The 15,938-nt window shown below is 33.6% G+C and overlaps 1 protein-coding gene across 1 annotated transcript; it reads left to right on the top strand.

Moving 5' to 3' along the window:
* The first annotated feature begins 1,164 nt into the window (after positions 1-1,164).
* On the top strand, positions 1,165-15,938 carry LOC129941627 (uncharacterized). The gene is made up of 4 exons (XM_056050315.1): positions 1,165-2,878; positions 15,111-15,386; positions 15,527-15,662; positions 15,742-15,938. The coding sequence occupies exons 1-4, from the start codon at positions 1,753-1,755 to the stop codon at positions 15,806-15,808; spliced, it is 1,605 nt and encodes a 534-aa protein (XP_055906290.1). The 5' UTR covers positions 1,165-1,752; the 3' UTR covers positions 15,809-15,938.

Below are 15,938 nucleotides of genomic sequence, written 5' to 3'. Positions count from 1 at the left end.
TAGTAGGTACCTTCTATCTACCAATAACATTCTTTCACTATTATTATAAACATGTCATTATATATCTATCTGCATAAAGCTAAGCACGGCAAGTGAACTATTCTATGTTCCTACCTAACCACACAACCAATAAGCGATAGCTTTACAATTAAAACATACATATTCTTTCTCTTTCTCATCTTCAGATAATTTACTTTCCATCCTGGTTCTTCTAATATGAAAATAAAATAAAGCTATTCAAAGGAAAAAAGCTTGGAACGAACTAGTTGAATACACAAACAATTGTTTTCGTTGAGTATGCTTATAAGTATTTTTCATTTCTGGGATGAGTTGTCCTAGGATAAGTTGTGTCTTTTTGCATACAGGAGCAAGTTCGTGCGACCCAGTCGTGTATTTCATTCTTACTACAAAGAGAACTTTATTTAATCCAGAGCTTTTTCCTAGGCTTATTTTACATTACAGCTATCATTGAACCAACCTCTCAGAAAAATTCGAATTATTGGTTCCAATAATAAAAAAACCAATAATAGTTAAGGGATGGTCAAATTTTAGTGTCAGAGCTCGAAGACCAGTTGAAGAAGGCGGCTCTTCAGCCTGGTTTTCTGAAATTTTTGAACGATTTTTTCCGAATGAATGCACTTTTAACAAATTAAATTCAACGAAAAATTCCCGAAGTGCACGATATGAATTTTAATCATACTAACGCATTGCTCCATTGTGTATCCTTGAAAAACAAAATGCAGAAAAAACTTGACGTTTAAGTATGGTTCACTTTCAAAATCGGCCCTTAAAATTTAACAACCCTTAATAAATAACCCCTTAAACGTTGACCTTTAAGAAGACTGAACAAACGTCAGACATCTATTTATTATTTGTTATTTAGTTATCTAAAATCGTATTCAAATATGCAACAATATATTTTATACTATCAGAAACAGCAAATAATAACAACTTGCTGAGAACAATAAAACTCTCCATATTCGACAAGATCTCTCGAACTCTTTCTTATCTTCACAATTCTACACGATAAAGTATCTATAGAACTCGTGTATTGTGTGCATACTCGTTTATTCAAATCAAAAAGTTTGTCCCAAAAATAGATTTTCCAACTTTTACTCTCTTTTTATATAAAGATATTGTATCTGAACATGAAGTCTTGTACGTTTCTGTAAAATTTTATTTGTTTTTCTTTTCCTTTTGTCGTCATATAAAAATGAGATCGCGAAAAGAAACAAAAATCAAAATAATTCATCATTTAAATGATTTCTCTGAATTTTATTAAGTTCAACGAATTTTATCTTTTTTATACTCTGTGGTCCGGTCTCTCTGTGCGCTGAATCATTCACATGTTCATACCTTTTGTGCGGACAAAAAAGCCCCACAAAGATTAGTGTGCCAGAGACCAGAGTCCGTGCAGCTAAGCAACTTGCTGTTTCAGTTTTAGTTTACGTCTTCAATACGATCGAGTGGTTCCGGTTTTATGTTATAAACGCCGAAGACTCGTAGTAAAGTTAATCAAAATAAAGAACATGTACTTCAATTATTAACTACATCGGCAGTGTGTCGAATCACCCTCTTTTGAAAAATAAACCATTTTATTCGTATCTATTGCATTTCTGTCGTATCTTATCTAAAGTGTGATATCTTTTTCCAATAAGTAGATCCCCTAAGTTTTCAGAACAGAGCTTTTATAGTATTCGATTAATTATTTTATTATTGAGTGTAATTTAAGTGAAAAGTGGATTTTGAATCATGTTTTGGAAAAAATCAAAAGACAAAGACAAATCAAAAAGTACTACAACTACTTTCTATAAAACCGATGGTGAAATCAAGTCGTTGTCGTCGGGAAGTGCTATAACATCTTTTGAGTCGAAATTCAAATCTTCCGCGAATTCTTCATCGAGCAAAACGAAAATTACGATCTCTTCATCACAAACGATTTCTCAGAAACAGGTTTTTTCCTCGTCACAAGCTTCGCGAACTTTAAAGGAACTTATTGGACCAATATCTAGTGGTGGAAGTGCTCTGTCCCTGATGGATTCCTCGAAATGGCCAAATTCTGGCTCGAGTGTTAACCAAACAAACAAAAGTGTATTTATGTCACGACAAAAGACAGAGCCGTCCATTGTTAGACGAATTGATGCGACACCATTCAACACAAAATATGAGTCACCTTACCGAAATTCTAACTTACCACCATTAAGAACTCCTATGCTGCCTGGGTCGAGTAGTGTGACAACGGTGACAACGACTTATCAATCGCCATATAGGGCGACTAGTGTGACGTCGTCGATGAGAGAGAAAAAGACTTCTTCGTCGGTTTTGAGTCCGAGCAAAAAAGTTACTACCACCTCGTCAGGACTGTTCTCATCGTCATTGTCGTCGTCACCAAAAACAAAAACCTCATCGACAATATGGAATCCAATGTCATCCATAGAAAATGCCAAACCTGCTTCGAACCCAACCTGGAACAAGATCAGTATAATGCAACCTAAATCTTCTAATCCTCCATCATCATCATTGGCATCTTCAACGACATTTGCGAACAGTTTGCAACCTAAGACTTCATATTTATCTCCATCTACCAACAATCGACAGCCTAGTACCTCTAGTAGCTCTTTAATTAAGCCTTCGCTCTCACCATCACTGCCACCAACAAAAACTACCTCAGCTCCAACAGGTGCTGTTAAAAAGAAACAATCTCCTGGCGTTGTTTATATATTCCATAACGATAAGTTTGACAGCCCGGACAAGGAGTTCCGTATTGGAAGCATTGAAGACGTTCATATTTTGAAGAAAACCTTTCAAGCCTTTAAAATGCAGATTAATCTTTATGAGAATCTAACTGTTAGGCAAGTGGAAGACAAAGTGCGGAAAAGTAAGACAACTATTAATTTCTTTTTTATTTTTTGACACAGTATAGTGTTTTTTAAAAACTGATCAAATTTTATTTAAAGTATCTCGAATATCTGATATCTCTGGGACCTGTGACGAGTCTTATGAACAAAAAGTTATATCAGCATCGGGCTCATTTAATTCGAAATTTGTCCTATTTAAAAATGAGCTAAGAAGAAAAATAAAAAACCCGCAATGTAAGATTTCAATGACGGACGAATTTCGAGGGATATTCCATTCCAGTCTCGTTAAGGGTGTTGAAAATACGAGAGAAAGGATAATTTTGATTGATGTCCGAAAAGTAGCTTTTAAAAATTATTAAAATCGATAAAATAATTTTTTTAAATACAATATTTTCAAAAACCTTAAGTAGGAAACAACAAACACAATTTGTTTATAAGGTTCGCGGCGGAAAGTTTTCAATTCGACTCGTGTCGTATTTCCTTACTAACGAATTCAAAAGCAAAGTAATTCTTTCTATATTCCAGTGAATTGACTTTTTCTTCCTATATTCCAGTGATTTGACACTTTTGGTTTGACTTTTTCTTCCTGTATTCCAGTGATTTGACTCTTTTGGTTTGATTTTTTCTACCTATATTTTAGTGATTTGACACTTTAAGTTGGCTCTTTCTTCCTTTATTCCAGTGATTTGACACTTTGGTTTGACAGCTTTCCAAAAATTTTGTTTTGTTTTAATAGAATTTGTGAAATTTGCGGTGGTTTAGTCAATTAACAATATTAAATTTAAAAAATGGAATCGATTATGGTGTATATTTATTCTGAAATCTAGGAATTTGAGGAATCCCGGGAATCATTAAGATTACTGATGTCCAGGAGACTACTTCATTTTTATATAATTACAATCAAGAAAGAATCCAATCGAAATCGAACAGTGAAACACTCTTTCGCTTGTGAATCGGCCTAAAAAAAGACTGTCAGATTTCAACTTGCCTCAACATTATGACATTTCAAACTCGCCTTCGAATACGTTAATTGGTCAAATTCAGAACGAAGAAGGCAAAAGCGAAAGCAATAATTGAAAAATGGTAAACTCGCTAGCAAAATGATTCGCCGCGAATCCTATAATCAGGCCCTAGTTTTCCAATTCGAGTTGTCATTGGGAAGGTTCAGACGACACAATGGACTTAAAATTAAGCGAGTTTCTAGTATCTGATATATGATTGGTTAACTGCCAAAAAATTGTTTTCCAAATAAGACGACTTTTTTTGGAAGTTGACTGGAAATTTAGTAAAGAAAATTCTCCATAACTATCAAGTCAAGTCAACTTATATCAAAATTACAATTGATCATATTTTTTAATTCAACTAAAAGCTGAACTTTATTACTTAATGATTTATTTATTTTCTGCACAACTTCATTTAATGCTTTCTGTAAAAGGGTTTCTTGTTAATTTGGAAAAGATATAACTAATATTTCTTTACAATACAAAATTCAAATCGTGATGGTCGTAGCTTGCCTGAGGAGTGTTTTGTAGACAATAATTTTGTTGGTACTTTTTTTACTATGAACTTAAAGTAGGGGTTTGCGAAGTTAAGTTTTGAATTTGAAATGCATGACACTTGAAAAACTAACTTGTTGTCTTAGTCAAAATGTATGTTCAAAGAATGAAGTTGACTGCAAATGAAGTCCCTTATGTTTCTTGAACCTGCCCATTGGGAAGGTTCAGACGACATTAATAATATAATAATAATAATAATATAAGAAAGTTAGACAAGTTTCTAATATCTTATTGGCCAGCTGCCAAAAAATTACCTTCCAATTAAGGCAGCTTTAATGGAAAGTTGACTGGAAAATTAGTCAGGAAAAATCTCCCTAATTATCAAGTCAAGGCTACTTATGTCAAAATGACAGGTACCCATGTTTTTTTTCATTCAACTGAAAGCTGAACTGTATTAGTCTGTAATTTATTTATTTAATGTAAAATTGTATTTAAAGCTTTGCGTAAAAGGGTATATTTTCGCATTTTAAAATGAATAAGGACTTTTTCATTACAATACAAAACATTACTTATGGTGGACTTGTTATGAGTCAAGTAAAGTTCCAAGTTTGAAATTAATGACATCTGAAAATTTAACTTGCTGCCTTTGTCTTATTTATCTTTTACAAAATGCAGTTGTCTGCAAATGAAGTCCCTTATGTTGTGTGAACCTGCCCATTATGATAGCATACTATTTAGGCAGCTGTCACTTTTTACACTGGTATCTATTGAAATTCAACAAGGAAAACTCAAGCCTTTACGTTCTTGGTCGGAAATAGTGAAAAGGTATTTCTTTTTTATCTTTAATTTAAGAATCGAAACCCAGTTTATCGTTCAAGAAAAAACATAATATTGCTTCAAGGCATTTTAGATAGAATTCGTAGAGTTAGCAAAGACATACAGACAGAAATTTGGGAATTGCCTATGGAAAATTTTATTAAAAAGGAAATAGTGCTAAAACTGTAGCCGCGGCGGCCATTTGGCTAATATTGTTTTTCAATGTCTATCCAATCTACTTTAACATTCATTAATTTCTCTACAAAAATATTGGTTTTCTAACATCGTTTCTTGAAATCAAAATAAAATCCTTTTTTCAAAAACATTTTAACCACGAGCATTAAAAAGAGTTTTGCATGATTTTTCTATTTCTAAATTTGAAAAACAAATGGGCAGGTTAAGACGACATAAGGCAGGTTTCAAATATCTGTTTGGTTAGCTGCCAAAAAATTGACTTCCAATTAAGGCAACTTTATTGGAAAGTTAAATAAATAAATAAATTGGGTGGCGCGACAGTCCGTTGAGAACCAAGGCCTAGTGACTTACAACTCTCAACCATTCCTGTGTGCGAGTAATGTTGTCAGGAATGGAGGGGACCTACAGTTTATATGCCGACTCCGAACGGCTAATTTTGAGAAAGCACTTTTTCATGACAATAGTTACTCTTGGAGAATTTGTCAAATCCTCGCAAGAGGCAGTACCCGTGAAAAGACTTTAGATGGCATAGGCAGGGATCGAACCCAAGACCTCTAGCATGACAGTCCAACGCACCAACCATCATGCCACGGGTACCACTGGAAAGTTAGCCAAGAAAAATATCCCTAGCTATGAAGTCAAGTCTACTTCTGTCAAAATGACAGTTGAGATGCATTTGTACGGAGCAGTCTATTCAAGACCGTTGTGCTCTTAGTAATAAGACACATACATTTATTTTACTATTATCTTTATTTAATTTTATTAATTTTTGGGAGACGTCTGTCTCGTACCAAGTCAAAACCGAAATAGAAAGCAGGAAAAACTATGGCGGGCAGCGATGGGTTTTTGGTACACTTCGAATCAAAATGTCATTTGGTTTTCGTACACTTAAAAATGAAAATATTTTTTGACATAAGTTATTAGTGGGTTTACACTATGGATATTGCTAATGTACAGTGTACACGCCACATCACTCCCCGCCGTACAAAAGTTTACTTATTGAGTTGTAATTGAAATTATTTATATACATTTATGCAATGTTTTAACTTTATTTGATTTAATTTACATTTAAGCGTATTTAAAATCTAATTTATACGTATAAAGATGAAATTTTACAAATTTTTGTAAATTTATTATAACTTAAATATTTTACATTTTTTTTGTGTTTTCCTTGTATACATTTACTAATGTTTTTTTTTAATTTTTTCTTGTATAGTGAGTTTTGGCAGAAGGCTTTACAATATGTATGCACTACTATTTATTATTTAAATTCAAATGAAAAATCTGAAATGATATTCTTTTAAAGATGTTTTATTGCAAATTAAAAGTAACTCGTTTGTTCATTGGTTGTGGATCATTGTCCTTCACGTAAAAAGCTGGCTTGAGTCGATCAATAGATATTATTTGCTCCTTATTATCTATGAGCACTGAAAACGTTTTTTCAAATCTTTTAATTACTTCGAATGGACCTTTGTACGATTGATTCAAACTTCCACGGTTTACCTCCTCTCGAACAAAAACGTATTTGCATGTTTTCAAATCTTTTGGTTTCTACTTGAACACGGCCGAGTTTGTGAAATAGCTTGAGTGATTTCTTGAGCTGCCGACGAACTAGAAATTGGATTCAGAGGCTTGGGTTCGATTAGTTCAGCGGGCAAACGTAAGTTTTGTCCGTATAACAATTGAGCTGGCGTTACATTGATGTCGTCAATAATCGTTGAACGAATGCCGAGAAGAGTCCAAGGTAAATTTGAATACCAATTTTGTTTATCTTCGTGAGCGCGTAGAGATTCTTTGAGTTGTCGGTGAAACCGTTCTACCAAACCATTTGCTTGGGGATGGTAAGTCGTTGTTCGTATTCGCTTTGTACCGAGAGTTTTGGAGATTGCTTTGAAGAGGCTTGACTTAAATTGAGTTTCGTGATCGGTTGTGATTGTTTGAGGGACTCCAAATCTGGACAAATGCGGTTACAACGGTGGAAGCATTCATGTCTTTCAGCGGAATGGCTTCTGGCCAGGACGAAAAACGATCTTTAATGGTTAGTAAATGAGTGAAACCTTGAGATGGTGATAAAGGACCGACTAAATCCATATAGATATGTGAAAATCGACCTTCTGGTACTGGAAAAGTTCCATGTTGTGAAGTAGTGTGCCTGGAAATTTTTGACTTTTGACAAGAGATACAACTTCTTGTCCATCTGTTAACATCGCTGTTCATTTTAGGCCAAAAGTATTTTGCTGTTATTATTTTACGCATTTCTTTTGAACCTGGATGTGACAGTTTGTGATGGTTGTCAAAATTTGTTCGTCGAAATATTTCAGGCACATACGAACGATTTTTACCAGTCGATGTTTCGCAACATATTTCAACGTCATTTATTGGAATATTTACTTTTTCTTAATTGAAAGATGTTTTGGAAAGTTTTAGAATTAATTTAAGCTCTTCATCGTTTTCTTGTTCTTTTAACAGACTTGGAATACTGACATTGTTGAAATCGATCAATTCAACATACGATCTCGATAAAGTATCGGCGACGATATTTTGTATGCCTTTGATGTAACGAATGTCGGTAGTAAACATATTGCGTTTGTGAGCGGCTTATGGTCGGTGAAAACAGTAAATTGTCTACCTTCAACGTAATACCGAAAATGTTTAACGTTTTTGAAAATTGCTAGGAGTTCGCGATCGAACGTCGAGTATTTTCTTTCGGCTGGGCTCAAACGAGTTGAATAGAAACCTTAAGGCTCCCAAAAGCTATTATGGTATTGCTGGAGTACTCCTCCGATAGCGTCGTTAGAAGCGTCTACCATAATACTGATTTGCGCTAGAGGCTTTGGGTGAAAAAGCATAGTGCGTTGGGACAAGTCTCTTTTGAGAACATGAAATGCTTCTTCGCAAACGTCTGATGTTTATCTGGTATTGTCGCTTTATTTAACCATCGATAGTCACCGCATGGTCTGAAATCTAGTGAGTTCTTTTTCGGAACCATGTGAAGTGGTGAAGCGATGTGAGACTTTGAAACGCCACAAATACCTAAATCGATCATCTGCTGAAACTGACGCTTCGCTATTGCTAACCTCTCCGGATTGAGTCTTCGTGCACTAGCTGAAGGGAGTTGACCAGTTGTTTGTATCCGGTGGACAACGTCATGTTTGACCGGCAACGTAAAGTCCGGTGGAGCTTTAAGCTCAGGAAACTCGTCAAGGATAGCGCCGAATTCACTTGGAATTGAAAATAGTTTTGGAGAGCTAGTGTTCGCGGATTTGAAAAGACAGCTGACTTGTAGATTAGTGCTTTTATCTATTACTCGTTGGCTACGAAAATCAACGGTTAAATTATACTTGTGCAAAAAATCAGCTCCTATAATAGGGTGATCAATGTCTGCGATAACGAAAGTAAAATCAAAAGCGCGTCTTAAGTTCAAATCAACTGTTAATCGTTTGCATCCGTAAGTATGAATTTTTCCTCCGTTCGCAGCAAGCAGAATGAAATCGTTTGGTTCTTTGGTATGTTGACAGAATTTGAAGCCCAGTTTCTCTTTTCAAAACCTTAGCTACATAGTCGGAATGCCGTTTCAGATTCTGAATATATATCGGTTCTATTCCCGATTCGACATTTATGACATACGTAGGTGTAGCGTTAAGCAGTTTAAAACGTCTTTTAAAAAAGTATCTTTGTAAAGTCTTAAATTCCTCTATGTGAGCGTATCCAAAGGCTTGGACACCGTAACATAAGCAATTATTTATTGTTGCATTGAAGATTATGTACTTTGATGAAAGGTCAATAAGTTGGTTGCTAAAAAATTGGGTCACATCAGGTTCATGGCCAGTTTGGCCTTCCTGGTTTTCTCTTTCGCATGATTGCTCCAGTTTAGGTTATAGGTCAGCAATACACCTGGATATTTAAACTCACTCACGATTTCAATACGCTTGTTGTTGATGTTCCATGATTCTTCAGCACGTTCGTGCATGCCGTCTAGATTCATATCATAAGCTTGGGTTATCCGCCAAAAGTACCAGATCATCTGCATACAGTAAAACTTTAATCAAAGATTCGCAAAATATTACACATCCCGGTAGGATTTCACAAACCGCATCAATATAAAGTGCAAACAAAATGGGACTTAGAATACATCCTTGGAAAACTCCCGCAACAGCTTTTGAAAAAGTTGTTGCCATCCCATACTGAGGCTTTCGTTGAACTTAGAAATTTAGAATGAAAAAGTATGCATTTTTTTCCAAAAGCCAAGAAAAGATAGTTTGTAAATCAATGCTTGTCGATTGATCGTTTCAAAAGCTGTTTTGAAGTTAATGAAGACGCTGTTAAGCTTTTTCCTTTTCTCCAGATGTTGTCTTGCTATGCTTGTTAGTGCAAAAATTTGGTCTTCCGTTGACAAACCGGATCGAAACCTAGCTTTTAAGATTGTTTGTCTCTATCCATCTCGTATAGAGTAGATTTTAGAATTTCCTTAAAGAGTTGAGAATAGATATGCCTCTATAGTTTTCTGCAAGACTCCTTTCACCTCCCTTGAAAATAGCTTAAATATTGGCTTTGTTAAAGTAAATGGGTATGCAAGCATCACTATAAAGTTGATTGAACCAGTCCACTAAGTAGTTTTTAAAGTAAGCAGTAGAATATTTGTAAAATTCCGTTGGAATTCCATCAGCACCCGGTGATTTGTTGTTCTTCATTGTTTTCAAAACACTTTTTAGTTCAATCAAGATATCGGTTCATCAAGTTCAGGAATATGGTTGTTTGGCATGGCGTAGCTAAACGATAACAGAAACTCATCTGCTGATAACAATCCTTTGAAGTAATCTACCAAAACCTCAGCTCCGAGTATTTAAGCGAGTTTGATAAGGAAGGGCCTTGCTGTCAACCCACTTCAACTTGTACACGTTGTTTGCGATATTTCGAGTTCCTTTAGAGAAAGTAGCTTCCACTGCAATGGGTAAATGAGCAGAAAAAGTCGCAGCCAGAACCTCTAAATCTTCAATCGGTATCAACCATTGGCCGGATACAGCACATATGTCTATAACCGACTGTCCTTGTCCGCTAATAAAAGTTAATTCACGCTCAGCGTTACTTTTGGGAACCCTAATCAACCCGAAAAAACCAAAGCTTTCCAGGAGCTCTATCAGACTTCTCCCGTTTCGATTAACCAAACCTTCTTTAGAGTTTCTTCTCCTATTAAAAGCTGTTCCAGTATCTGTAAAATGGGATATAGAGTTTTGATATTCGCCAGTTCGAGCGTTAAGGTCAACTGTAAGCATTATATGCTGAACTTTATTACATTATGATTTATTTATTTTCTGCTTGTGTAAAAGGGTTCTTTGTCAAATTGAAAAAGAAATAAATAATATATCTTTACAATACAAAATACAGATCGTGATGGACTTGTGTTGTGAGGCCAGATGTTAGTGAAGTAAGGCTCTGAGTTTGAAATGTTTGACACTTGAAAAACTAACGTTCAAAGAGTGCAAATGAAGCCCCTTATGTTGTCTAAACCTACTCAGTGGCTCAACAAAGTCCATAAACATGTGTCAAATCAGCTTGGGAGCCATTTAGCCAACTTAACAGTTATGGACAGGTACTATGAAGATTGCTACGATTCTTAAAAAAATATCTGCTAAAATGTTGGCTTTTGTATTTCGTACAACAACTTTCGTAAAACCCTATCAAATTTGGTTGGTAGTCATGACTCTAAAGCTTTCTGGGCCAATGTGCGCATTTTGAGTGACCGTAATAGGTTAGTTTTAAATCCCATTGGAGTGGATATACTGGCATTGCACTTTGAACAACTTTTCAAAGCTGATCCATTCCAGATGTCTTTGCACTGCCTTTTATATATATTGAAGAATTAGACGCTCCTTTCTCAATGTTAAAAAAGGTTGTTGCACTAAAAAAAAATGAAGAACAAAAAGCTGCAAGGCTGAACGGCATACCAGCTGAGTTCTATAAAAACGCCACGTTGCAGTTTTTAGAATTTATTTTAATGCTCTTCAACAAAATGTTTGAGGACGAGCAGTTTCCAGGAATTTTCCAGTCCAAATCTATCCCTACAATTTTTAAAAAAGGTGACCCTATTTTATCTAAAAACTATAGAGGCATCTCTGTGCTTAGTTCTCTAAGGAAATTATTCACCCAGATCCTCTATTCCAGGCTTTTAAGATGGGTCGAACAAAACAACAAAATAAGTTGCTTTCAGGCAGGCTTTCGAGCTAATCTTTCGACAATCGACCAAATTTTCACTCTCACGTGTGTTGCTAGGCGTTACTTAGAGAAAAAAAAATAAATCTTTACTCTTTTTTCGTTGACTTTTAATCAGCATTTGACACCATTAACAGAAAATCTCTACTATTTAAACGTGAGGCTATCGGGCTATCGACAAAATTTATCCGAATCTATGAGCAGCTGCTCTAAAATGTGACAGCTGTAGTTTCAAATGGTAATAGCAAATTCAAACCGTTTAGTTGTAATACAGGTGTGCCTCAAGGCTGCATTTTAAGCCCGCTTATCTTTTCACTATTTATAAATGATATTGAAGACTATATCCCTGGTGGTTTTACTTTTGGTGATTTATATATTAAAGGTTTGCTCTACGCCGATGGCTTGGTGATCTTAACTGATAATGCAGTCACACTTCAACTTCAAATAAACAAATTAAAACAATTTTGTGATCTATGGGATCAAAGTCAAAGATTATGGTCTTTAGGTCCCAACATCGTAGCATTAGAACCGACCGCAACTGAACCCTCATTGGTTCCAACTTAAAAGTGGTGGAAGAATTTAAATATTTAGACTACACATTAACTCATAACCTGAATCTTGGTGTTCCCATAAAAGATAAGGTGACAGTTGCAAAAACTGCAATAAATTGTATGTGGTCAAAGTTTTTTAATAACAAACTTATTGATCCTACGTCTAAGTTCAAAGTGTTTGAAGCAACTATCAAAAGCTGTTTGTGTTATGGCAACCAAGTATATGGGTACAAGCAAATAGAAGATATCGAAGCTGTCCAAAGATATTTTTTCAAACGTATCTTTAGACTCCCAACTAACACACCCAATTATGCTATACATATCGAATCGGGACTTGGTCCAATATTTATTATGAATTTAAAAGCAAACGCTGATTATATATTGAGGGTAATGCAAAGGTCGTCCAACAATTTGCAAAAGAGGGTCCTATCAGTGTGTTTTAGATGCCGGTATACAGTACACCATTTAAAGACTGGTATGATTTGGCCTCGGCACACAGCTTTCCTCTGTCTCTATCTGTTGATAGTTAAGATACGTGGAGAAGCGCTCTCTACGACTGTACCATTGATGATCACTTATTCCAAAGCTATCTAGATAGGGCGAGGGAGTTTGTGTAGAGATCAATTTACAGTAAACTTAACCTCAGACTCGGGTCTTCTAATTACTTTAGAGATAAATTTACTGTAATAGAAATGAGCATTATATTTAAAGCACGCACGGAAATGTTAGAGCTTAATCACAGACCGCACAGAACTGGTAACGGCCCAAACTGCACTTTGTGCAACCTTAATCAAGTTGAAAACATTTACCACTTTGTTGCATTGTGCCCAATCTTGCAGGAAATTCTTCGGCTTTATTTTAACAAGAGTTTTCTGTCACTTGAAGAATGTCTAGGTGTTCTGAATGGAGATAACGTTTGGCGTCTACTCATTCAGTTTTTTTTAGATGCAGTTTCAAATAGAAACATGTACATCAAAATATACTAGAGTAATAATTCTATTACAATTTTGTTTTAGCTTAACTAAAAGCCTAAATCGCATCTGAAAAATTGCTAATCATTAAATTCCTTGAGATATCTTTTTTTTTTAACTTCCCATAGGAAGTTATTGTAATGGGTCCGACATTTCTCGACGTTTCAAGGTCCCTAGAGTCGAAATAAAAGATTTTAAAAAAAATTTCTTTGCGTGCGTGTGTATGTACGTTCGTACGTCCGTACGTTCGCGATGTTTTTTTCGTCGTCCATAGCTCAAGAACCAGAACAGATATCGATTTCAAATAAATTTTGTTATACAGATAATAAGGCTGAAAGATGCAGAAACGGCTCTCAAGCAGTTTAAAAAAAATGTGAACATTTTTGTTAACCCTAAATATCTTACGAACCAAAAACACTAGAGACTTGAAATAAATTTTATATAATATATTGTAACGTGATATCAAAGAAATATATTTTATGAAAAAAATCCATTTAAAGGTTTTTTTTATAAATAAAAAAAAACTGAAAAAAAAAATTTGAACCTCCAAAATTTTACGACTAAAATATGAATTCATCTCCAAAACAATTTTGTGCAACGAAGAATAATGTTGTTGACATCAGATAAAATTTTGAGAAAAATCGAATTGACAGTTTTTTTTATAAAAAATAAAAATCTAAAAAAACATTACTCAAAGTTGGTAAAAGTTGAATATCGATTCAAATATCTTTCCAAATTTTGAAATTTAGGCTTCAAGCTTATTTTTTCCTTTAAGAAATATTGTTTTCCACATTCTGAAAAATGTTGAGAAAAATCTAATTGACAGTTTTTTTTTACAAAAAATAAAAACCTACAAAAAATAAAAACCTACAAAAAATAAAAACCTACAAAAAAATAAATAAAAGTTGGTAAAAATTGATTTTCGACTCAAATATCTTTTCAAAACTTTGAGATATTGGCTTAAATTTATTTTAATCTTTCAAAAAATATTGTTTTCAACATTCAGTAAAATTATGAAAAAATCGAAATGATAGTTTTTGTACAAAAAATTAAAAACCTAAACAAATTTAACAAAAGTTGGTAAAAACTTACTTTCTACTCAAATAGCTTTTCAAAAATTAAAAATATTATCTTCAAACTTATTTTATTTCACAGAAAATATTGTTTTCGATATTCAGTAATTTTTATATAAAAATCCAACAGTCCGTTTTTTTCATAAAAAATAAAATCTACAAAAAATAGTGGGAAAATTTGGTAAAAATTGATACGAGTACATATAGACAAACTTTTAAGCAAGACACATCGACAGACGGGATGGGAAGTTATCAGTGTGGGTCGCATGCCAGACTCTTTTTTTTCGTTTTCGCCAATCTAAATGCCCAAAACGGATTTGAAATTGCAAATTCTTTATGATCTATGTATCCTTTCTTTTGTTTAGCCAAACTAAAAGCCCTTAGAATATTTGAATCAATATTGAATATTGAACACATATTGCTATAATTAAATGATTGCTGTTTGTATAAACTTAATAATTTTATTGTATTACTCCTTTTTCTTTTTTCAATTGCTATTTTCTTTATATAACCAAATTTTTGTACTTTCTCGCACAAAATGTTTAGTTTAGAAAAATATACCGGCAGACAACCCATGAGCCATGCTTGTAATCTTTAGTTTTAAGTTTGTAAATTTTTGAAATGAAAAAATAAAGATGATAATAATAATAATAATAATAATAATAATAATAATAATAATAATAATAATAATAATAATAATAATAATAATAATAATAATAATAATAATGATAATAAAAAACCATCACAACGGGACAAGATTGTTGGATTTTTAAGTATTATCGTAATTCGTAATAAAGAATACGATTCTGACTCGCCTTTGCTATAACCATTTAAAATCCCTTCCCATAAAATTTCCCTTTTAGCCTTAATGAATTTTTTTTTATTTTTAATTTTGACTTTCTATAAAACCCTAATTCATTTTTTTTCTTTCCAATTAAAGTTGAACTTAAGGACTATGGAAATGCTTCATGTATTGTAATTGTAATACTCACGCATGGGACAAGATTTGAGACTGTTGCTGCCAAAGATGGCAGCTATTCAATAGACGACACAGTATTGTTTCCTATTTTAAGAAATCGCTCACTTCGATCGAAACCAAAACTTCTATTTATTCAAGCATGTAAGGGTTCGATGGAGCCTGGGAAATTCCACAAAGACGCTATACAAACAAACGGACCTCCAGATGAAATATTAAAATGCTATAGTACATTTGAAGGTAAAGTAAAATCATGTCCTTTTATTCTTCTTGATCCGATCACATGTCAAGGACTTTAACCTGACCTAAAATAGTCTTTTCTTTGTTTCAATTTTTGAACAAACAAAATTAATATTGCTTTTTTTAATTTAATTTTAAAGGATATGTAGCTTATCGAACCGAAAAAGGATCACTTTTTATACAATCCCTCTGTGAACTATTGCAGACTCATGGAAAATCCAAAAATATAAAAGATATCATGGACATGGTTATAAGAAATGTTAAAATAAAATCAGGGTAAATATAATAACTTACATTTTTGATTAATTTTTGTTTTAATTTATACAAACTTATTTTTGCTTTATTTTATTTAAAGGAGTGTCCAGATTCCATCATATGAAACAACTCTGACGGAGCCTTATATTTTTGGAGATTTTATATAAAAATGTATTTACTCATAATAAGTAAAATAGTTAGAAATTAAATTCTGTGATTAAATTTAAAAAAAAAATAAAGAAAACCAAATTAAAATTAAAACCAAAAAAAGAACAACAAATAAAGGAAAAAAATTTA

This window comes from Eupeodes corollae, chromosome 1 (genome assembly GCF_945859685.1).
Source record: "Eupeodes corollae chromosome 1, idEupCoro1.1, whole genome shotgun sequence".
Taxonomy (NCBI): Eukaryota; Metazoa; Arthropoda; class Insecta; order Diptera; family Syrphidae; genus Eupeodes; species Eupeodes corollae.
The sequence above is the reverse complement of the archived record's forward strand: the minus strand, read 5'-3'. Positions and strand labels throughout refer to the sequence as shown.

Coding starts and splice junctions, on each gene's coding strand:
- LOC129941627 (XM_056050315.1), top strand. CDS start 1,753: ATGTTTTGGAAAAAATCAAAAGACAAAGACAAATCAAAAAGTACTACA. Junction 2,879..15,110: donor GGAAGACAAAGTGCGGAAAA/GTAAGACAACTA, acceptor TTCCAATTAAAG/TTGAACTTAAGGACTATGGA. Junction 15,387..15,526: donor ATGCTATAGTACATTTGAAG/GTAAAGTAAAAT, acceptor TTAATTTTAAAG/GATATGTAGCTTATCGAACC.